The 23,275-nt window shown below is 49.1% G+C and overlaps 1 protein-coding gene across 1 annotated transcript in view; it reads right to left on the minus strand.

Moving 5' to 3' along the window:
* Nucleotides 1-4,441: 4,441 nt before the first annotated feature.
* LOC146782987 (insulin receptor substrate 1-B-like) overlaps nucleotides 4,442-23,275 on the minus strand; it is a 308,375-nt gene continuing 289,541 nt past the window's right edge. The window contains exon 3 of the mRNA XM_085638543.1: nucleotides 4,442-9,168. Within this exon, the coding sequence (XP_085494669.1) occupies nucleotides 9,161-9,168 (8 nt within the window). The 3' untranslated portion in view covers nucleotides 4,442-9,160. The remainder of the gene's footprint in view (nucleotides 9,169-23,275) is intronic.

Genomic DNA, 23,275 nt, shown 5'->3' on the forward strand with positions numbered 1-23,275 from the left:
CTGACCACATCAGATCAGATGCTTCAGGATCTTGAACCGAACCACTGTCAGAACGACTGCTGTGCTGCTTAAAAGACTCATCTTTGGACTGCAGACTTGTAAGGCCTGCTTTTCAAATATTGCCATACTGCTTTCTGACTCTGCTGAAGGAAAGCTGGACTCTGCCTTTTTCCAAGTGATGTCCAAGGGCTTGTTTCCTATTGCTTGAGACTCAGGAATATCTAAATATCTACCCCTGCTCATGTATCTGGCTCACTGGCTTCGATACAAAAAGGGGGTGCCCTTACAGGAAGGTATATTCGCTCTACATCTGATTGCTGATACTACCTCATTTTGACCCCCGAAGCCCTCCGGTATATTTATTACCGGTTATATGACAAGGAATAGATTAATGCTTAGCACAGGCCCAACGTTGCCTTATTATAGGAGGTTTCTTGCTGTGCGACGAGCACCATTCAAATATGACCTCCATGGGACGCGGGTACGTCAGGACGTGTGATGGATACCCCCCCTCATGTGATGCAGGTGTTATCACTTGTCTCCTGCTACCGCGAGTATTTAAATCGACTTGAATAAGCTTTCGGCTTCTCGTTCTTTTTCACATCATCGCTGCCACGATTCTTGGTACTTTAAAAGACTACAACAGCCTTATTTCGGTAGGTTGACTGGGAGGTTATGTTCTTTAGCCGCGCTCTGCATCCCTCCGACTCTGTGATATTTTCACTGTAGCTGCCCTTTTCATTACAAACAAACGAGTGTCTACTGCGCTTTATAGCCCCGCTGTCTTTAACTCCCGGACATTCTATCATGCACACCGTGCCTTTTTTTATTAATCCCTGGATACTCTAACATTTATATGGCGCTTCTACTTGAAACAGGGGTGGGGGTGGGTATGCTTAGACTGTGGGATTAAATAATGATGCTCCACGAGGGTGGGGAGAAATGGAACCAAGAACGGAGGGTTCTGTCCTCATGAGTAGTACCTGTGTTGGCAGGACGTTGCGAACTGTCAGTGGAAGCCATGTTTCCTGGCTTTTATACTTATTTTCCTCCTAATTTTAATTATAGGCTGCTGGTCGTTCTGCTCACTCCGTATAATATTTACTTGACAAGACAGAATGTGGGACGCATTCTCCTCCTTGTCGTGACCTTGGGTAAGATGCCTCAGGTGAGTATAGGAGCTTTGTGCTGGGGCGTGTAGATAAATTTAAACTGAAGGTTTTACTCGCAGACATTAAAGGGTGAAACGGTAGAGTAATGTAAATCTAAAATGTTGCATTTTTATATCAAGGATAGATGGGACTCATCATGGTCAATTTTGTTCCTTTAGGTAATCCCGTAGGTTGATATCATTTAGGCTCATAATAGCCGGTGTTGCTGCTTGTCCATCCTGTTGGCTCTTTTACATACTCTTGGTGTATTTGTTCAAGGACTAGGAATTTGTAATCTTGGATGATATTTAGTAAGTATCACTGTCCTTGAAATGATGTATGTATAGTCTTTTCTAGTACTGATCGTCAAGCTTGTATGGAGTGTTAATAATAATAGTGCTTTTGTATCTTTTTGCTTTAGACTATAAATCGTAAATTTTGGATGTGAGCCCATGTGTACTATATTACTGCGGTGATCGACATCTGAATGTTTGGATCCTCCTACTAGCCCTCAGTGGCATATCCTTTCATCTCTTCATGGTCTTGACATAGATGGTGTACACATTTGATATTGTGTGAGTTTGTTTTTTGGAGTTGGGCAGGCAACTTTTTATTGATCTCATCTAGTGGTTGCACTTCCATGTTTGACATGTAGTCTATATTGATGTTTTCTGTCGATATTATAGATAAAATTTGACGGGGAATGATTTACAAGCCACGAAGCCTGCTATCCTCTGGCCTCTGGATGAGATTGATCCACTGAATACCTAGAGGTGGGTATTCACTTATTCTGATCATCGTCCACTATTGTAGTGTCTGTTGCCAACATGATTTGGTTTGGCATAGAGTTTTGTTACAGCCTTATATTCTGAGCATACTCTAACTGTAATACTTTCTTATAATCTCTTTCCTTGGTGCTTTGTTTACCTTTCAGTACCTGTGGGTAATCTCTCTCTTGTTTTGCCGTCAACAGGAGCTTGCTATAGTATCTTTGTTCTGTTTAGACATTTCCAAATAAGATGATTACATTAGAAACATGTGGAAACTAGGCTACCTCTAAAGAAACTCTGTTTAGTCTAGGAATGCTTGCTTAAACACTGTTTATTGGTTTGGAACATCATAATTGGTAATTGATAAATGAATGTCGGTCTGTCTTACTGTTTGCTGATTTCTGTTTGTATTGTCTATAAGTAGCTCCATTTAGATATGGGTTAGATATACTAGCCCTTTTTTATCTCTGTTTAGTCTGCGATGTGTTATATTTGTTGTTAGTTCTGTCTTTTGATATGTATATTTATTTGTTTAAAATTAACAGCCCTGAAGAAGTCCTGTACTAGGACGAAACGCGTCGGCTGTACCGTTGTGAAAAGTTATAATCTTGACTGACTTCGCTTTTAATCTACTGAAAATGCAATAAAGAGAGAAATTTTGAAGAACACCATTATTGGATATGGACTATATAATTGCTCTTTCGGTTTCAAAATCGATGTGTGGTGCACCTGTGCTTGTGTTTTGAGCTGTTAGGTTCCCACGGGAACTAGCACTGTGACGGTGGGTGCGATTCAGTGTGCACACAGACCCCAGTAAGTATAGAGGGGCCAACACTGGTAGAGGGCTAGCAGGTTAGGTGCTGTCAGTCAGAGGGCTCCACTGTCAGGTTTTCCTGTTTACTCACTGGAGGGGGCCTAGATACTTGCAACACGGATTTCAATGCATGCCCTGTCTGTGTAACAGAACCAGCGTATCGACTCAGTTGCGGGAGTAAAACCGGCACATAGCTTCGGAACTAACTGACGCATCACCTTCAGTGCATGGAGAGATCGATGCATCTCATGGTTTGCGACCAGGAAAGGTACTTTATTCACTGAAGCCAGGATCGGTCCTGTAACTGGCGGGTGCTCAATCGCGGTCAGCCCAGACTTTTACTTTGCCCCGGTCCAGTGCGACCTAAAGTAACCTTTTTAGGGCTACTTGTTTCTAAGTACTTTACTGCATTCATTCCTTTACAATTTATTATCTCAACTTCTATACATTGAATATTTGTTGTTTTTGTCTTATTTTGTTCAGAATATAATGATCAGTTTTTTAAACCTGTGTGGAGTCTTTTTTGCGGTGTATTCATTGTGCTACTGTGTGTGTGTTGCACAAATACTTAACACATTGCCTCTTTAGCTAAGCCTGACTGCTCTGTGCCAAGCTACCAGAGGGTGAGCACAGGTTATCTTTTAGTGTGTTTCTAGCTTACCCTGACTAGAGTGGTGGCTCCTGCCTGGGCTGGGTGCATACCTCAGCCGACCAGGAATCCCATTTCTAACAATTATATAATCGTTTGGAATGGTTATGGTCCTGAGGAGAGGCTGGTCCAGGTAACAGCTCATACCACAACATTAATTCCCTGTATCCTGACCAAGTATGGCTGTCATTGTTCTACCGTGGAGTTGTGGTGGCGGAGGACTGGGTCTCAGTATCAACTAGTCAAGATCTGGTCTAAGGTTGCGAGCAAGAAGTGGGTGGAGGCAACGGCTGGGACAGGAGATCCGTTACCCTATACTAGTAGGTTTCTAATGCGCCTCACTAAATTTGTTAGGTCTATCTTGAAAGTTCAGAGCTAAGACTTCAGGAGCTGAAACAGAGTGCAAACAGAAAACAAAACAAAAACTTCTAAGAGTGTGGGGGAACCAAAGGAGGTATGCATGATTGCCTGGAGTGAGGGTACATTTATGTGCAGGACTTGGACACCTGTGCAAGGGAGGGGTAGCAGTCGGCACGGAGCTGCGTGGTAGCTGCCATGCAATGAACTCATGACTGACGGACAGCCTCATAATGAAGGTTGCTTATCCACTTCTGCGTCTGCGCAGTTGGGTATTCTATGCAGGGCTAGGAGAGTGAGGGAGGAGGTACTTCAGTGGTGGCTTGTGCGTAACTGTCCCATGGACTACGGGGGTCTGGAGCGGGGCTGAGGCACACCGGCCAAGCTCGGTGTCATGTCTTGACTCAGGTTTACCGGTCAAGCTTAGTTTCGTCCTAGTACTGGGCCAGTGGGGGTGTAGCAGGTCAGAACTCGGGTACACTGGTCAACTGTTGTGTATGGCTCGTACTGGAAGACAGGGGGCGCACGTCAGGGTTAGCTTTACTAGGACCTTGGCCAGGAGTTTGAAGTCAGGAACAGGGATCCGATGACGGAGTGCTCTGCAACCCAGCGAGCAAGCTGGGGTGGGTGACCAAGAGTAACTCTTGGAGCACCAGGAACATCCAGTAACAACACCACAAGTTAATAAACAGGCCAGACATTTATTCAACATGTTTACCATCAAGGGTTTATTGTCAGTTACAAAGAGGAAGGCAGCAAGCAAAGAACTTTACAGCAGCTGCAGACACTTCGGACCTTACTCGAGCCAATGTTCGATGGAGCTCAGGCGGACCCTCCCGTACCTCTTGGGGGTCGGCATACGAGGACAGGCCACCAGAATGAGAAGTCTTTCAGGTAGAGTCAAGCGGCCCCTGGCCACGGCCCCCACCGTGATCTGACGAATGCAGAACGTCATCAGTTGAGAGCCTACGTCACGCCTAGCCTCGGCCCGGCCAGAGGTCAGAACAGGTCAGCCAGGAGAGTTTTGGGGAGGGCGGAGAGCCCGGTCCCTGCCCCACGTGACCAGTGCCCGAGGGCGCACGGTAAACCATGGGGGAGGGAGAGATGCCCACATTCATGGAAACATGCAACCAGGCAAAGAAAGGTTTTCAAAACAAAAACATATCCCAGTTTGGGTCAAGATTTTGGGGACGGCACAGAAATATTAGGGACCGCTGCAGACAATAGACAACACTCTTCAATGGTTTTCCAACAGGCAGAGACGTTCCTGTGCTCAGTGTGTGACTGAGTGACACGGGGGCGGGAGTTGGGCCAGGTTGGCGCCCCATCCCCCCCCCAAACCTGCCCGGAAGCGGGAGCGGGCGGGCCCTGCTGCAACAGGTACCGGCACTAGGGGGCTTACATTCATTCACGGACCCTCACTCCCTCGTGAGGAAATCAAGCTCATTTGCATATTTCTTTAGTCTTCGTTAAGCAAGAAAGTGCTATAGGAACAGTATTATCATTTCGGGTTACAAAAGCTCCACCCGACCGGCTCTGGATTCATTGTCGGGGTGGCTTAACTCAAGAGTCACATCATCAAAGGGGCACAACTTCCTGTCCACGAACACATTAACACAGGGGACACGCCCCAAAGCACAGATTATCCAGTTTAGCCGCCCATAACCTCAACAATCAACAGAGGGGTTTAACAGACTGGACAAAAGACAGGATTCTGGAAAGGCTGCTGCCCTAGCAAGGCCTGCAGGGCTGGGGCGGAGTCAGTTACGTGACGGGAATAAGGTTGACCCATGACTCGCTCTGTTCCAGTCACAAAGATTTTCGGCCAAAGTGCATGTGAAGAGAACCCAATCGGATGGCAGGAAGAGGTGACGGTGCAATACACCCCCTGGCTCCAGATAGGCCCCGTGCCCCTTGGCAAACACGCCCCACCGTGCAGCAAACACGAGAGCTGTGCAAACAGAAAGCAGCCGACCGCTCTCTTGTTTGCATTTCATAATTCATAATAGACATTTTTCAAGCTACTCTTTGCGGAAAAAGATTAACACAAAAATGTAACCGAGTCCTTGTGTACCAAAAGAGCAGCCCTTGTGTCCATTACACAGCAATGGAAAGTACAGGTGTGAAAAGGGAGGGGACGTGGGGTACTCGCTCCCCTGAAGTACTCCTGAGTTTGTACCCCCTCCCCCACCCCTCATGCCCTCTTGGAGAAGCAGGACTTGTCTGAAAGCACGCACCCCCCTCTACCTGCGAACTAAAGGCACGTTTCATCCACAGACAAACTCGTATATTGATTCACTTAACGTTTAATTTATTTTTTTCTACACCCGGCCCCCTGTGCCCAGAAACGAAGGCGTGCCCCTCCCTGTGACAAGTCACAGACCGCTCCCACCCCAGTGTCACCGGCTCGTTATGGATACTGCCCCCCCCCCCCGAGCATTTAGGAACCGGGGGGGCTATACATTCCAATACCTTGTTGCATCTGTCTCAAGCCCTTCGCCCCCCCCCCCCCCCAGTATTTAACGGATTGAGACAGGTTTTCACATTCTGGACAGGGGCCAGGAGCATCCTTTGGGATGAGGGGATGAGGCACATACATTCACCCCAGTGCTGCCCCCCCACCCCCCGCCCAAGTACCCCCTACAAGCCACAAAGAGAAGGGGTGCAGTGAAAGGAACCGTTTCAAGGACCCCAGACGCAAGCTTCACTTCTTTGGGTTCAAAGTCGAGGGGCTGTCGAGGCGAGGCCAGCCCAGAAAGCGAGGCTGGCGTCTGACATGCAGGATCGACTCTCTCCGATTGAGACTGTGCGTTTGTAGACAAAGCTAATAAAAGCTGCCTCTCGTATTAAGACAGTAATCTCGTTAGACAGCGGGGGATCTACCCAGCCTCCTTTACCCACTAGCATTCCAAACTCATGCCCTATTGATGCCAACGATGGCCATTCTACACGCCAAGCACCACCACAAGATGGCAAACCTCCCTATCGAGCAGCCCTAGAAGATGGCCGGTCTTCTTACCAAGCACCACCACAAGATGGCTGACCTCCCTACAGAGCAGTCCTACAAGATGGCTTGTCTCCTTATCAAGCACCACCACAAGATGGCTGACCTCCCTACAGAGCAGTCCTACAAGATGGCCTCCTTATCAAGCACCACCACAAGATGGCTAACCTCCCTACAGAGCAGTCCTACAAGATGGCCTCCTTACCAAGCACCACCACAAGATGGCTGACCTCCCTACAGAGCAGTCCTACAAGATGAATGGTCTCCTTATCAAGCACCACCACAAAATGGCTGACCTCCCTACCGAGCAGTCCTACAAGATGACTGGTCTCCTTACCAAGCATCACCACAAGATGACTGACCTCCCTACCGAGCAGTCCTACAGGATGGCCTGTCTCCTTATCAAGCACCACCACAAGATGGTCAACCGCCCTACAGAGCTGTCCTACAAGATGGCGGTCTCCTTACCAAGCACTGCCACAAGATGGCCAACCTCCCTACCAAGAAGTCCTACAAGATGACTGGTCTCCTTACCAAGCACCACCGCAAGATGGCTGATCTTCCTACCGAGCACTCCTACAAGATGACTGGTCTCCAAGCCAAGCACCACCACAAGATGGCAGACTTCCCTACGAACAGTCGTACAAGATGACCGGTCTCCTTATCAAGCACCACCACAATATGGTCAACCGCCCTACAGAGCTGTCCTACATGATGGCGGTCTCCTTACCAAGCACTGCCACAAGATGGCCAACCTCCCCACCAAGAATTCCTACAAGATGACTGGTCTCCTTACCAAGCACCACAGCAAGATGGCTGATCTTCCTACCGAGCAGTCCTACAAGATGACTGGTCTCCAAGCCAAGCACCACCACAAGATGGTTGATCTTTCCTTCCGAACAGTCCTACAAGATGACCGGTCTCCTTACCAAGCACCACCACAAGATGGCCAACCTCCCTACAGAGCAGACCAAGATGGTGGTCTCCTTACCAAACACCACCACAAGATGGCTGACCTCCACACAGAAGAGTGCTACAAGATGGCCTGTCTCCACGCCAAGCACCACCACAAGATGGCCAACCTCCCTACCGAGCAGTGCTACAAGATGGCGGTCTCCTTACCAAGCACTGCCACAAGATGGTAGATCTCCTTACCTAGCATCCCTAGGAGTTGGGCGATCCCCCGATTAAGTGACAACATAAAATAGCTCACCAACGAACTCTTCGGTACTATAAACTGGCTAATCTCCCCGGCCATTGGCATGACAAGGTGCAGGCTGAGGAAAGAGAATCCTGACCACCAATGGATTTCATTTTGGTGTGGTTGCTTGAATCATGTACCCTTATTCACCCCCTCCCCCCCCCCATGTCGTACACCTTTCCTTCACAGTTCTCATCAGCCTACCATTGTAGAGATTTGGAGAGGAGGGTTGCAGATTCAAATTATGTACCCTTGCCATCCACCTCCAAACCCCCTACTTTCTGTATCCCAGGTCTACTTTTTCTAGATATTCACAGCTTTGTATCACCTACAAAGGAACTGCAGCTGTGGTGTTTTTGGCAATGTTCAGTTCACTTGCAGCATTGTAGTGAGTTCTGAGGGCACACTCCTCCATGTCTGCAGCATACTGGAGAACCATTTCCTTTCACGACTTTGCAGGTTGGGGCTCCTCGCTTCCATGCTCTCTGGAGCCCTAGGACCCATCTTGTTTTATAAACACTGAAGGGGAGAGGTTTCTTCTTAGAAGTTGCTCTGAGGCACCTACCCTTGTTAGGCAGTCTGGAGGTCTGAGGCACCTCCCCTTGTTAGGTGGTCTGAGGCACCTCCCCTTGTTAGGTGGTCTGGAGGTCTGAGGCACCTCCCCTTGTTAGGTGGTCTGGAGGTCTGAGGCACCTCCCCTTGTTAGGTGGTCTGGAGGTCTGAGGCACCTACCCTTGTTAGGTAGTCTGGAGGTCTGAGGCACCTCTCCTTGTTAGGTGGTCTGGAGGTCTGAGGCACCTCCCACTTTTAGCTGCTCTGGTTTCGGAGGTGGGAGGCCCTTCTCCTTCTTGGTCACCTGGACATCTGGGGCTCCTCCCCTTCCTTCAGTACCCTGAACCAGTGATGGCTTCTTCCAGGATGGGGAGCTGAATTATGGACAGGTAAAAAGAAAGGCACTTTGGATCGAATACTTTGAGCAGGACAAAAACAGAAAACCAACAAGAAACTGCGAAAGATCTTTCCATCAACGCACAAAACACTTTGGAGGAAAGAGCCAATTGAAGCGCAGCATCAGGACCGCACGAGACAGGATGCACCGTGGCAGAGTCAGGCAAGCCTGGCCAGGCGCATTGGCAGGACAATGGCGACGAGAGGCAGGGGGTCAGAGGTCACAGGAGCCCGTCTCACAGGACGTCACCATGCTTCAGCCAGGATCAGCATTCTGAAAGAAAGAACATTTTGGTTATTAAGAGAAACATGCCCAGTTCATTAAACTCAGATAAAAACCCAATTTACACCCGCTACAAGCAATGCTCAGAGGCTCTAGTCCTCAACTAAAGAAGCTGCGCCCCTCAATAGCCCTGGGGCCCCTGACTAGGAACTCCATCCCTGATCTAAAGGAACAGACACTGAATAGGAACTCTACTTCTGAATTGAAGGAACAGTGTCCCCTCAGTAGCACTGGGGACACTCACTAGTATCTCTACCTCACAGCTAAAGGAACAGTGTCCCCTCAGTAGCACTGGGGACACTCGCTAGTATCTCTACCTCACAGCTAAAGGAACAGTGTCCTCTCAGTAGCACTGGGGCCACTCGCTAGTATCTCTACCTCAGAGCTAAAGGAACAGTGTCCTCTCAGTAGCACTGGGGCCACTCGCTAGTATCTCTACCTCACAGCTAAAGGAACAGTGCCCCCTCAGTAGCACTGGGGACAAGCGCTAGTATCTCTACCTCACAGCTAAAGGAACAGTGTCCCCCTCAGTAGCACTGGGGACACTCGCTAGTATCTCTACCTCACAGCTAAAGGAACAGTGTCCCCCTCAGTAGCACTGGGGACACTCGCTAGTATCTCTACCTCACAGCTAAAGGAACAGTGTCCCCCTCAGTAGCACTAGGGACACTCGCTAGTATCTCTACCTCACAGCTAAAGGAACAGTGTCCCCCTCAGTAGCACTGGGGACACTCGCTAGTATCTCTACCTCAGAGCTAAAGGAACAGTGTCCCCTCAGTAGCACTGGGGACACTCGCTAGTATCTCTACCTCACAGCTAAAGAAACAGTGTCCCCTCAGTAGCACCGGGGACACTCGCTAGTATCTCTACTTCTGAACTGAAGGACCAGTGTCCCCCTCAGTAGCACTGGGGACACTCGCTAGTATCTCTACCTCACAGCTAAAGTAACAGTGCCCCCTCAGTAGCACTGGGGACACTCGCAAGTATCTCTACCTCACAGCTAAAGGAACAGTGTCCCCCTCAGTAGCACTGGGGACACTCGCTAGTATCTCTACCTCACAGCTAAAGGAACAGTGTCCCCTCAGTAGCACCGGGGACACTCGCTAGTATCTCTACTTCTGAACTGAAGGAACAGTGTCCCCCTCAGTAGCACTGGGGACACTCGCTAGTATCTACCTCACAGCTAAAGGAACAGTGTCCCCTCAGTAGCACTGGGGACACTCGCTAGTATCTCTACCTCAGAGCTAAAGGAACAGTGTCCCCTCAGTAGCACTGGGGACACTCGCTAGTATCTCTACCTCACAGCTAAAGGAACAGTGTCCCCTCAGTAGCACTGGGGACACTCGCTAGTATCTCTACCTCACAGCTAAAGGAACAGTGTCCCCCTCAGTAGCACTGGGGACACTCGCTGGTATCTCTACCTCACAGCTAAAGGAACAGTGTCCCCTCAGTAGCACTGGGGACACTCGCTAGTATCTCTACCTCACAGCTAAAGGAACAGTGTCCCCTCAGTAGCTCTAGGGACACTCGCTAGTATCTCTACCTCAGAGCTAAAGGAACAGTGTCCCCCTCAGTAGCACTGGGGACACTCGCTAGTATCTCTACTTCTGAACTGAAGGAACAGTGCCCCCTCAGTAGTACTGGGGACACTCGCTAGTATCTCTACCTCAGAGCTAAAGGAACAGTGTCCCCTCAGTAGCACTGGGGACACTCGCTAGTATCTCTACCTCACAGCTAAAGGAACAGTGTCCCCTCAGTAGCACTGGGGACACTCGCTAGTATCTCTACTTCAGACCTAAAGGAACAGTGTCCCCTCAGTAGCACTGGGGACACTCGCTAGTATCTCTACCTTACAGCTAAAGGAACAGTGTCCCCCTCAGTAGCACTGGGGACACTCGCTAGTATCTCTACCTCACAGCTAAAGGAACAGTGTCCCCTCAGTAGCTCTGGGGACACTCGCTAGTATCTCTACCTCAGAGCTAAAGGAACAGTGTCCCCCTCAGTAGCACTGGGGACACTCGCTAGTATCTCTACCTCACAGCTAAAGGAACAGTGTCCAAGTGTCCCCCTCAGTAGCACTGGGGACACTCGCTAGTATCTCTACCTCACAGCTAAAGGAACAGTGTCCCCCTCAGTAGCACTGGGGACACTCGCTAGTATCTCTACCTCACAGCTAAAGGAACAGTGTCCCCCTCCGTAGCACTGGGGACACTCGCTAGTATCTCTACTTCTGAACTGAAGGAACAGTGTCCCCTCAGTAGTACTGGGGACACTCGCTAGTATCTCTACCTCACAGCTAAAGGAACAGTGTCCCCTCAGTAGCACTGGGGACACTCGCTAGTATCTCTACCTCACAGCTAAAGGAACAGTGTCCCCTCAGTAGCACTGGGGACACTCGCTAGTATCTCTACCTCACAGCTAAAGGAACAGTGTCCCCCTCAGTAGCACTGGGGACACTCGCTAGTATCTCTACCTCACAGCTAAAGGAACAGTGTCCCCTCAGTAGCACTGGGGACACTCACTAGTATCTCTACCTCACAGCTAAAGGAACAGTGTCCCCTCAGTAGCACTGGGGACACTCACTAGTATCTCTACCTCACAGCTAAAGGAACAGTGTCCCCTCAGTAGCACTGGGGACACTCGCTAGTATCTCTACTTCTGAACTGAAGGAACAGTGTCCCCTCAGTAGCACTGGGGACACTCGCTAGTATCTCTACCTCACAGCTAAAGGAACAGTGTCCCCTCAGTAGCGCTGGGGACACTCGCTAGTATCTCTACCTCACAGCTAAAGGAACAGTGTCCGCTCAGTAGCTCTGGGGACACTTGCTAGTATCTCTACCTCAGAGCTAAAGGAACAGTGTCCCCTCAGTAGCACTGGGGACACTCGCTAGTATCTCTACCTCACAGCTAAAGGAACAGTGTCCCCCTCAGTAGCACTGGGGACACTCGCTAGTATCTCTACCTCACAGCTAAAGGAACAGTGTCCCCTCAGTAGCACTGGGGACACTCGCTAGTATCTCTACCTCACAGCTAAAGGAACAGTGTCCCCTCAGTAGCACTGGGGACACTCGCTAGTATCTCTACCTCACAGCTAAAGGAACAGTGTCCGCCTCAGTAGCGCTGGGGACACTTGCTAGTATCTCTACCTCACAGCTAAAGGAACAGTGTCCCCCTCAGTAGCACTGGGGACACTCGCTAGTATCTCTACCTCACAGCTAAAGGAACAGTGTCCCCTCAGTAGCACTGGGGACACTCGCTAGTATCTCTACCTCAGAGCTAAAGGAACAGTGTCCCCTCAGTAGCACTGGGGACACTCGCTAGTATCTCTACCTCACAGCTAAAGGAACAGTGTCCCCCTCCGTAGCACTGGGGACACTCGCTAGTATCTACCTCACAGCTAAAGGAACAGTGTCCCCTCCGTAGCACTGGGGACACTCGCTAGTATCTCTACCTCACAGCTAAAGGAACAGTGCCCCCCTCAGTAGCACCGGGGACACTCGCTAGTATCTCTACCTCACAGCTAAAGGAACAGTGTCCCCTCAGTAGCACTGGGGACACTCGCTAGTATCTCTACCTCACAGCTAAAGGAACAGTGTCCCCTCAGTAGCACTGGGGACACTCGCTAGTATCTCTACCTCACAGCTAAAGGAACAGTGTCCCCTCAGTAGCACTGGGGACACTCGCTAGTATCTCTACCTCACAGCTAAAGGAACAGTGTCCGCTCAGTAGCACCGGGGACACTCGCTAGTATCTCTACCTCAGAGCTAAAGGAACAGTGCCCCCTCAGTACCACTGGGGACACTCGCTAGTATCTCTACCTCACAGCTAAAGGAACAGGGTCCCCTCAGTAGCACTGGGGCCACTCGCTAGTATCTCTATCTCACAGCTAAAGGAACAGTGTCCCCTCAGTAGCACTGGGGACACTCGCTAGTATCTCTACCTCACAGCTAAAGGAACAGTGTCCCCTCAGTAGCACTGGGGACACTCGCTAGTATCTCTACCTCACAGCTAAAGGAACAGTGTCCCCTCAGTAGCGCTGGGGACACTCGCTAGTATCTCTACCTCACAGCTAAAGGAACAGTGTCCGCTCAGTAGCTCTGGGGACACTTGCTAGTATCTCTACCTCAGAGCTAAAGGAACAGTGGCCCCTCAGTAGCACTGGGGGCCACTCGCTAATATCTCTACCTCACAGCTAAAGGAACAGTGTCCCCCTCAGTAGCACTGGGGACACTCGCTAGTATCTCTACCTCAGAGCTAAAGGAACAGTGTCCCCTCAGTAGCACTGGGGACACTCGCTAGTATCTCTACCTCAGAGCTAAAGGAACAGTGTCCCCTCAGTAGCACTAGGGACACTCGCTAGTATCTCTACCTCAGAGCTAAAGGAACAGTGTCCCCTCAGTAGCACTGGGGACACTCGCTAGTATCTCTACCTCACAGCTAAAGGAACAGTGTCCCCTCAGTAGCACTGGGGACACTCGCTAGTATCTCTACCTCACAGCTAAAGGAACAGTGTCCCCCTCAGTAGCACTGGGGACACTCGCTAGTATCTCTACCTTACAGCTAAAGGAACAGTGTCCCCTCAGTAGCACTGGGGACACTCGCTAGTATCTCTATCTCACAGCTAAAGGAACAGTGTCCCCTCAGTAGCACTGGGGACACTCGCTAGTATCTCTACCTCAGAGCTAAAGGAACAGAGTCCCCTCAGTAGCACTGGGGACACTCGCTAGTATCTCTACCTCACAGCTAAAGGAACAGTGTCCCCTCAGTAGCACCGGGGCCACTCGCTAGTATCTCTACCTCACAGCTAAAGGAACAGTGTCCCCTCAGTAGCTCTAGGGACACTCGCTAGTATCTCTACCTCAGAGCTAAAGGAACAGTGTCCCCTCAGTAGCGCTGGGGACACTCGCTAGTATCTCTACCTCACAGCTAAAGGAACAGTGTCCCCCTCAGTAGCACTGGGGACACTCGCTAGTATCTCTACCTCACAGCTAAAGGAACAGTGTCCCCTCCGTAGCACTGGGGACACTCGCTAGTATCTCTACTTCTGAACTGAAGGAACAGTGTCCCCCTCAGTAGCACTGGGGACACTCGCTAGTATCTCTACCTCACAGCTAAAGGAACAGTGTCCCCTCAGTAGCTCTGGGGACACTCACTAGTATCTCTACCTCAGAGCTAAAGGAACAGTGTCCCCCTCAGTAGCACTGGGGACACTCGCTAGTATCTCTACCTTACAGCTAAAGGAACAGTGTCCCCTCAGTAGCACTGGGGACACTCGCTAGTATCTCTACCTCACAGCTAAAGGAACAGTGTCCCCTCAGTAGCACCGGGGACACTCGCTAGTATCTCTACTTCACAGCTAAAGGAACAGTGTCCCCTCAGTAGCACCGGGGCCACTCGCTAGTATCTCTACCTCACAGCTAAAGGAACAGTGTCCCCTCAGTAGCTCTAGGGACACTCGCTAGTATCTCTACCTCAGAGCTAAAGGAACAGTGTCCTCTCAGTAGCGCTGGGGACACTCACTAGTATCTCTACCTCACAGCTAAAGGAACAGTGTCCCCCTCAGTAGCACTGGGGACACTCGCTAGTATCTCTACCTCAGAGCTAAAGGAACAGTGTCCCCCTCAGTAGCACTGGGGACACTCGCTAGTATCTCTACCTTACAGCTAAAGGAACAGTATCCCCCTCAGTAGCACTGGGAACACTCACTAGTATCTCTACCTCAGAGCTAAAGGAACAGTGTCCCCTCAGTAGCACTGGGGACACTCGCTAGTATCTCTACCTCACAGCTAAAGGAACAGTGTCCCCCTCAGTAGCACTGGGGACACTCGCTAGTATCTCTACCTTACAGCTAAAGGAACAGTGTCCCCCTCAGTAGCACTGGGAACACTCACTAGTATCTCTACCTCAGAGCTAAAGGAACAGTGTCCCCTCAGTAGCACTGGGGACACTCGCTAGTATCTCTACCTCACAGCTAAAGGAACAGTGTCCCCTCAGTAGCACTGGGGACACTCGCTAGTATCTCTACCTCACAGCTAAAGGAACAGTGTCCCCTCAGTAGCACCGGGGACACTCGCTAGTATCTCTACTTCACAGCTAAAGGAACAGTGTCCCCTCAGTAGCACCGGGGACACTCGCTAGTATCTCTACCTCAGAGCTAAAGGAACAGTGCCTACTGAATAGCCGGCACCCTACTCGGAACGCTACCTCAGAGCTAAAGGAACAGCCCCTGTCTAGGTACTAATTGTACAGCTGAGCAAAAAGGCGAACCCCTGTCTAGGAACTGTCCCTCTCAGCTAAAGGACCCTCCCCCTCAACAACACTTAGGCCACTACCTAGGAACTCTACTTCAGAGTGAAAGAACCATGTTTCCTCAATCACCACTGGGCCCTCACCAGCAACTCTACCCCTGAACGAAAGGAGCCAGGAAGCATCGCAAGGGAGACCCCTGGTTTTCTGAAGCATTAAAATCTCTCAAACTCGAACCAAACAGGCAGAATGAAAATGGAGACTCCATCGCGATTCCCCACTCAAAGCCAATTTACAAAGCCCAGTTATTAGCATACGAATAGGTACCCATGCCACACAAAACACTACACCACACAGACTATTGAATCCAACAGTGAACAAAAACTCTTCAGAGTTGTAAAAAAAGATCTCTTTCTCCATCTTTTCCACCTGAACTTGTTTCCCAATCCTTTGATGCTGAGCCACCTTCCTTTTTACCCCAAAATGTACTAACATGAGAACTGCTATATCTCAACAAGACACCTCAAGAACTCCCCCAGACCCTGATATCTGCCCACCCAACGAATCATACCAGGACTGACAAACCTTGCCTAGAACACTTCTGTTGTCCCTTGCCAGGCGATTTAGATTTTTTTATTAACAAATCTGTTACACAAAATATTTCTTTCCATCAAGTAGGTGTTGAACGACATTATCTCATGTTTAAAAACTAGAGTGGTCCCATGACATCTTAATTAAGGAATTATTAGACCTTAAAAAAAAAAAAAAACTTGGATCATTCGGATCGCCAAAACGATCATCCTATCACCCTTGTGCTGGCTGCAGCTAAAATGATAAGAAACATTACGGGAGAACTTCAGTCTCCATCCCAACAGAAGCAGCACTAATAGCCGTGGACGATGACCTTCCGAAGGCTGCCGGCAGCCTCTCCACCTGATATTAATGGACCCGTAAGCATCCTTCAATGCAGTCGATCACGCAATCCTCTCAGCTCGAGCAGCCAAACAAGGCATTTGCCGTACTGCTCATGATTGCCTTAAATTATATCTGACAAATCATCATCAGTTATGCTCTATCAATTTGTCTCTGAACCCTCTGACTTCGCTACAGGCGTTCCCCATCCTTCTCTTTTTAATCTTTACATTCTCTCTCGGGCGATCTCCATTGATAATCATAAGCACTGAATAGTCTCACCCATGTGCAGGGGAGAGGATGTGGCCTAACGGATAGGACAGTCAACCTCAAATCTCGGGAACCAGGCTCGAGTCTCAGCAACAACGCTCAACATCCTGTGATTCTGGTCAAATCAGTTAATCTCCCCATACAAACAAAAATGATTGTGTCCTTGTGTAACGCAACTGGTGCTCATGTAAAGCACTTTGATATCTGATACCTTCAGATCAAGTTTGTGCTGTATAAAACTCAGGAAAGAAAATGTGCAGGGATCCCGGAGCACTTCTGTACAATATATTTTTTAAAGGTATATGTTTGCTTTTCTTTAGTGAGGCCTGGATAAACACTTCATTTAATAAAGATTTTGCAGTCGTGGCTACATTGGCAAATTGATTTAATTTGCATTTAAAAATGGGTTAATATATAATAATTTAAAAAGACAGGAATAATTAGCTGGCATTGCATCCTTTGTCCTTATAAACCACATTCACAAACATTTCCTAAAGATACATGATGAAGAAGGAAGAGGACACGGTAAACTTATAGGCGGCAACTCTGCAGATATGAAAAGAGAGTCTGTGCCTTTAAGGGCTCAGAGCCAGCAGTATCCCATCATGCCCAGTAGGTGGCAGTTACCTCAGTTCTTTTTCTGGCTCCTGGTGACAGGATCTTGGAGCACCGAGCTCAGCCTTTCTTTTTAGCCTTTTTCTTCAAAAAGTTCACCGAGAAATTTTTGTCAACACCTTTATTTGACGGATCTCAACATATCCATTTTCTGTCATTTTCTGACAGGATTTTTTTCTACTCCAATAAAATGCCATCTTTATTTGACAAATACACTGCCTGTTTCAGAAAAGTACAAAACAGATGCTCGTGACGTCTGTATCATCTGCCGTCCTGACAGCCACATCCCTAACAGATGCCAACACTGCAGGACCTTTTCCAGGCGTACCCTTAAGACTGGGAGAAGATTAGCATTCATGGAACGGGGGAGCGAAGCGGACAGCAGGAGGTGCAGTCTGGAGGTGGGGCGTCGCATGAGCGAAGAGAGGGTCAGTCCTCTACCCACTGCGGTAGGGGGAAGTATTTCCCAATATCTAACAGAATGAAAGTCCAGCACAAAAGTCCCTGGGTTCTGAATATTGTACAGAATGGTTATTGTTAGGATTCTCCAGCCCTCCACCAAATATTCGACCAAAATCATCCAATCAACATCTGCAAATGCTGAGATCGGACGTGAACATCCTTCTGCAGAAGCACACGATGGAGCTCGTCCCTCCCAAACAACGAGGTACGGGGATTTATTCCCATAACTTTTGGTGAAAATTTCCCAAAAACGAATTCAGACCCATAGTAGATATGAAAGTCGCAAATAAATGGATACGGGGAGACAAGTTCAGAATGCTAGCATTACATCAAATGTATCCTTAAATCTTCAAAGGAGACTAGCAACCAGCCTTAAAGGCAAAAGTAGAGACAGTCATCCGTACGTCTGAAATGTGAATCTTTCATGAAAGCCTCCCATCCAAAGGAGAGCAAAGTGTCATCTCTTCTAGACTAGATGGCATCTTGCATATTACTGACACCAAATGTCTGTCTCCAGATCAGACCACCACAAGAATGTCTGGAGGACCAGTGGAGTCAATGCTCAGGCAACTGGGAAGACAAGATCACACTTTACCTCAAAGCGAGGCAATCCCTCAAATGGTGGTGCCTTTTCATCAGGATTTTCCCTCTCAGACAACAGTGACAGATGGCTCTCTGTGAGGTGGGGGAGTGCACATGGGTGACCTGCAAATTCAGGGAACATGACCCACGAAAGAAATGACTTATCACATTCATCTCCTGGAACTATGAGCCGTTCATTTGGAGTTGAAATCTTTCCCACTACCCTTCAAGCTGAAACCCCTTCTTATTCAGACAGACAACACGACAACAATGTACTACCTGAACAAGCAAAGGGGAACAAGGTCCAAAGCCTCGTCACTGGGAGCGTAACCAATATGGAATTGGCTGCTAGCCAGAGATCTGAGAATCACTGCAACCCATCTTCCAGGGGTACAGAATCTTCAAGCAGACTCCCTACGCAGGATTCTTTAAAAAAAAAAAAAAAAAGGTTCTACATGACAACGTTGTTCAAAATATCTTCTGCATGTGGGCTTTCTTCACATTGATTTATTCGCAACCGCACAAAACAAAAAAATGCCCAAACTTCGACTCAAGGTATTATCAACCAGGGACATTAGGGAATGCCCTATGGATCGACTGGTCTGGCAAATTTCTCTAAACTTTTCCTAATTCCTCTAATTCCATCAGTAATCATCAAGCTGTCCTACTCGAAGGCCAGAATGATTTTGATAGCTCCAAAAAGGCGCCATCAATGGAGGTTCACAGCCCTTCTCCACATGTTGGAGCATTCACACATAAAGCTGCCATACAGATCGTACCTTCTCATGAAGTTCGGAGGTCAGATGACTCCTCCCAATCTCAAGTTTGGCAGCATGGCCCCTGAGCTCATACAATATGAACATTTAAATCTGCCACAAGTTAACACGAACATTCTCACAGAGGCTAAATGCCCGAGTTCAGCTCGTTCTTTTAAAAGGAAGAGATACTGTGTCTGGTGCCCTGACAAGAACTTTGATCAAACGACATGCCAAGAGAAAGCTATACTTCTATAATTGCTTTACCTGGCCAAATACGGCTTACAATTCTCGTCTATTAAAGTCCATTTGGCAGCGATTACTGCTTATAGGAAAGGTCCTTCACAATCCAATGTTTTCAAAGTCCCTGTTATTAAAGACTTCCTAGAGGGTTTAAAGAAAGTTCTCCCTCCTATACATCATCCCTCCCCTCCTTGGGAATTGAAAATAGTTCTCTCACGTCTCATGCAATCTCCTTTCAAGCCCATCTGTAAAGCCTCATTACACCGTTCTTGGAAGGCTGCTTTCCTAGTGGCTATAGGTCAGCAAGTAGGGTTAGTGAGATTCAAGCTTTACGCTCTCACAGACCAATTACAATACAATACAATATACAGGGTTCCATAGCCGTATGGTGGTGTTTCGGATTTTCACATTAACAACTCCATTTTTATGCCTACTTTCTTTCAGCACCCTACGACTCCAGCAGAAAGAACTCCCCACACTTTAAATGTTAGGAGACTCTTAAAGTTTCATCTAGACAAACAAAAAAGACATACGCAAGTCCAATCAATTAATTGTAAACTAAGGCCCTCTTCGTACAGGTTTAGCCACTTCTAAACAAACTCTATCCAGGAGGATAGTGTCTTGCATATTGTTATGCTACCAGGAAGCCAATCGAATGATGTCAGGTAAATCAAAAGCTCATCCCACCAGAGGGAAAGCAGCTCCAGCTGCTTTAATGAGGAATATTCACATAGCTGAAATATGCTAAGCAGCTCTACGGCGGATCAGTTCACATTTTTACCAAACACTATTGTCTAGACTCAGATGCGCGAACAGATGCTCGAGTGGGATAGGCTGCCCCGAGGAATCTATTCACTTTGTTTTCTCTACGGGTCGTCTCTTTTCTATTCCACCGCAGTTTGTAGGGATGGGCTTGCTACTCTATTCAGGGCATACGATTATCAATAGAGATCCCCTGAGAGAGGAGGAATGGTTTCTTAACTGTAATCCTAGTTTTCTCTCAGGGGAATCTCCATTAAAATGATAAGCAACCCTCCCTCCTCCCGGTGGAAGAATCCGAGTTGATTAATGGACAATCAATGCTGGCTGGGAGAATAACAACGGTTCAGAGCTTTGCTTAGGTGCGCCCGCCATGCTAAATAAACAGACAGGCTCCTGCATACCTTAGCACCCTCCAGTACCCCCAACAAGTGCTCTTCTTGATGTGTCTGAGGAATGGGGGGTGGGCAGGGAAATGTGCAGAGCTGTAGGAGGTAGACCTCAGTGCTAGAGCAGGCTTAGTTCTGACACCTTTATGAAGCGTGCAGCTTCACGGCGGCCATCTTGAATTGGACTCTGGGTTCAACATGCCACCGATGCCATCTGTAAGGTCAGGGATATGTATCTAACTTCTGCTGGTGCCAGACCACACGAGCAGAGCCGCCTGAGCTTCAACCAGCTCCTGTTCCACCCCCTGCTGCGCTTTCCTGCTCTATGACAGACACTTACATAAGGGCCACAGTTCTTAACACAAGTAAATGTATGTATGTATAGGGCATTTATATAGTGCAAACCTAGTCGAAAGGCAGCTGTACATGTTCAAAGGCAAGGTTAAAGACGGTGACTATTAGGAGGAGGAGGAGCTGAGTTGTGGAAGGTTAATGTACAGAAAGTGTAACATAATACTTGCCCATGCAACTAAGAGAGGCTTACAGGCAACACTGAAAACGATATCCCTGCAAATAAAACGTATTATAGAGGCCCATACAGAGTCACAGCAATGGATAGGTAAGAGTGAGTCTGACTGCCGCCGAGTCCCGGTACTGGCGAAACGATCAAGTGCAGACACAGATGCTGGTGAAAGGACCGAGGGCAGGTAGAGATGTTACTGAAAGGACCGAGAGCAGGTAGAGATGCTGGTGAAAGGACTGAGTGAGGGCAGAGATGCTGGTGAAAGGACCGAGTGCAGGTAAAGATGCTGGTGAAAGGACCGAGGGCAGGTAGAGATGCTGGTGAAAGGACCAAGTGAGGGCAGAGATACTGGTGAAAGGACCGTGAGCAGGTAGAGATGCTGGTGAAAGGACCGAGGGCAGGTAGAGATGCTGGTGAAAGGACCGAGAACAGGTAGAGATGCTACTGAAAGGACCGAGAGCAGGTAGAGATGCTGGTGAAAGGACTGAGTGAGGGCAGAGATGCTGGTGAAAGGACCGAGAGCAGGTAGAGATGCTGGTGAAAGGACCGAGAGCAGGTAAAGATGCTACCGGAAGGACCGAGAGCAGGTAGAGATGCTGGTGAAAGGACTGAGTGAGGGCAGAGATGCTGGTGAAAGTACCGAGAGCAGGTAGAGATGCTGGTGAAAAGACCGAGGCCAGGTAGAGATGCTGGTGAAATGACCGAGAGCAGTTAGAGATGCTGGTGAAAGGACTGAGAGCAGGTAGAGATGCTGGTGAAAGGACCGAGAGCAGGTAGAGATGCTGGTGAAAGGGTAGAGTGCGGGTAGAGAGAATGGTGAAAGTGTAGAGTACATGCCGAGATGCTGGTGAAAGGACCGAGTGCGGGCAGAGATGCTTGGAAAAGGACCGAGTGCGGGCAGAGATGCTGGTGAAAGGACCGAGTGCAGGCAGTGATGCTGGTCAAAGGACCGAGTGTGGGCAGAGATGCTGGCGAGAGGACCGAGTGCGGGCAGAGATGCTGGCGAGAGGACCGAGCGCGGGAAGAGATGCTGGTGAAAGGATAGAGTGTGAGTAGAGATGTTGGTGAAAGGACAGAGTGCGGGCAGAGATGCTGGTGAAAGGACAGAGTGCGGGCAGAGATGCTGGCGAAAGGACCGAGTGCGGGCAGAGATGCTGGCGAAAGGACCGAGTGCGGGCAGAGATGTTGGTGAAAGGACCGAGTGCAGTTCGAGATGCTGGTGAAAGGACACAGTGCGGGCAGAGATGCTGGTGAAAGGACAGAGTGCAGGCAGAGACCAAGTGCAGGTAGAGATGCAGGTGAAAGGACAGAGTGCGGGCAGAGACCGAGTGCAGGTAGAGATGCTGGTGAAAGGGTAGAGTACATACAGAGATGCTGGCGAAAGGACCGAGTGCAGGTAGAGATGCTGACGAAAGTACCGAGTGCAGGCAGAGATACTGGTGAAAGGATCGAGCGTAGGCAGAGATGCTGGTGAAAGAACCAAGTGCAGGCAGAGATGCTGGAGATAGGACAGAGTGCAGGCAGAAATGCTGGTGAAAGGACAGAGTGCGGGCAGACATGCTGGCGAAAGGACCGAGAGCAGTTCGAGATGCTGGTGAAAGGACACAGTGCGGGCAGAGATGCTGGTGAAAGGACTGAGTGCGGGCAGAGACCGAGTGCAGGTAGAGATGCTGGTGAAAGGACAGAGTGCGGGCAGAGATACTGGTGAAAGGACAGAGTACGGGCAGAGATGCTGGTGAAAGGGTAGAGTACATGCAGAGATGCTGGCGAAAGGACCGAGTGCATGTAGAGATGCTGGTGAAAAGATCGTGCGTAGGCAGAGATGCTGGGGAAAGGACCGAGCGCAGGCAGAGACGCTGGAGAAAGGACCGAGCACAGGTAGAGATGCTGGAGAAAGAACCGAGTGCGGGCAGAGATGCTGGTGAAAGGACCGACTGCGGGCAGAGATGCTGGTGAAAGGACCGATTGCGGGCAGAGATGCTGGTGAAAGGACCGAGTGCAGGTAAAGATGCTGGAGAAAGGACCGAGGGCAGGTAGAGATGCTGGTGAAAGGACCGAGAGCAGGTAGGGATGCTGGTGAAAGGACTGAGTGAGGGCAGAGATGCTGGTGAAAGGACAGAGTGCAGGTAGAGATGCTGGTGAAAGGACCGAGGGCAGGTAGAGATGCTGGTGAAAGGACCGAGAACAGGTAGAGATGCTACTGAAAGGACCGAGAGCAGGTAGAGATGCTGGTGAAAGGACTGAGTGAGGGCAGAGATGCTGGTGAAAGGACCGAGAGCAGGTAGAGATGCTGGTGAAAGGACCGAGAGCAGGTAAAGATGCTACCGGAAGGACCGAGAGCA

The sequence above is a fragment of the Triturus cristatus genome, chromosome 12 (genome assembly GCF_964204655.1).
Source record: "Triturus cristatus chromosome 12, aTriCri1.1, whole genome shotgun sequence".
In the NCBI taxonomy this organism is placed as follows: domain Eukaryota; kingdom Metazoa; phylum Chordata; class Amphibia; order Caudata; family Salamandridae; genus Triturus; species Triturus cristatus.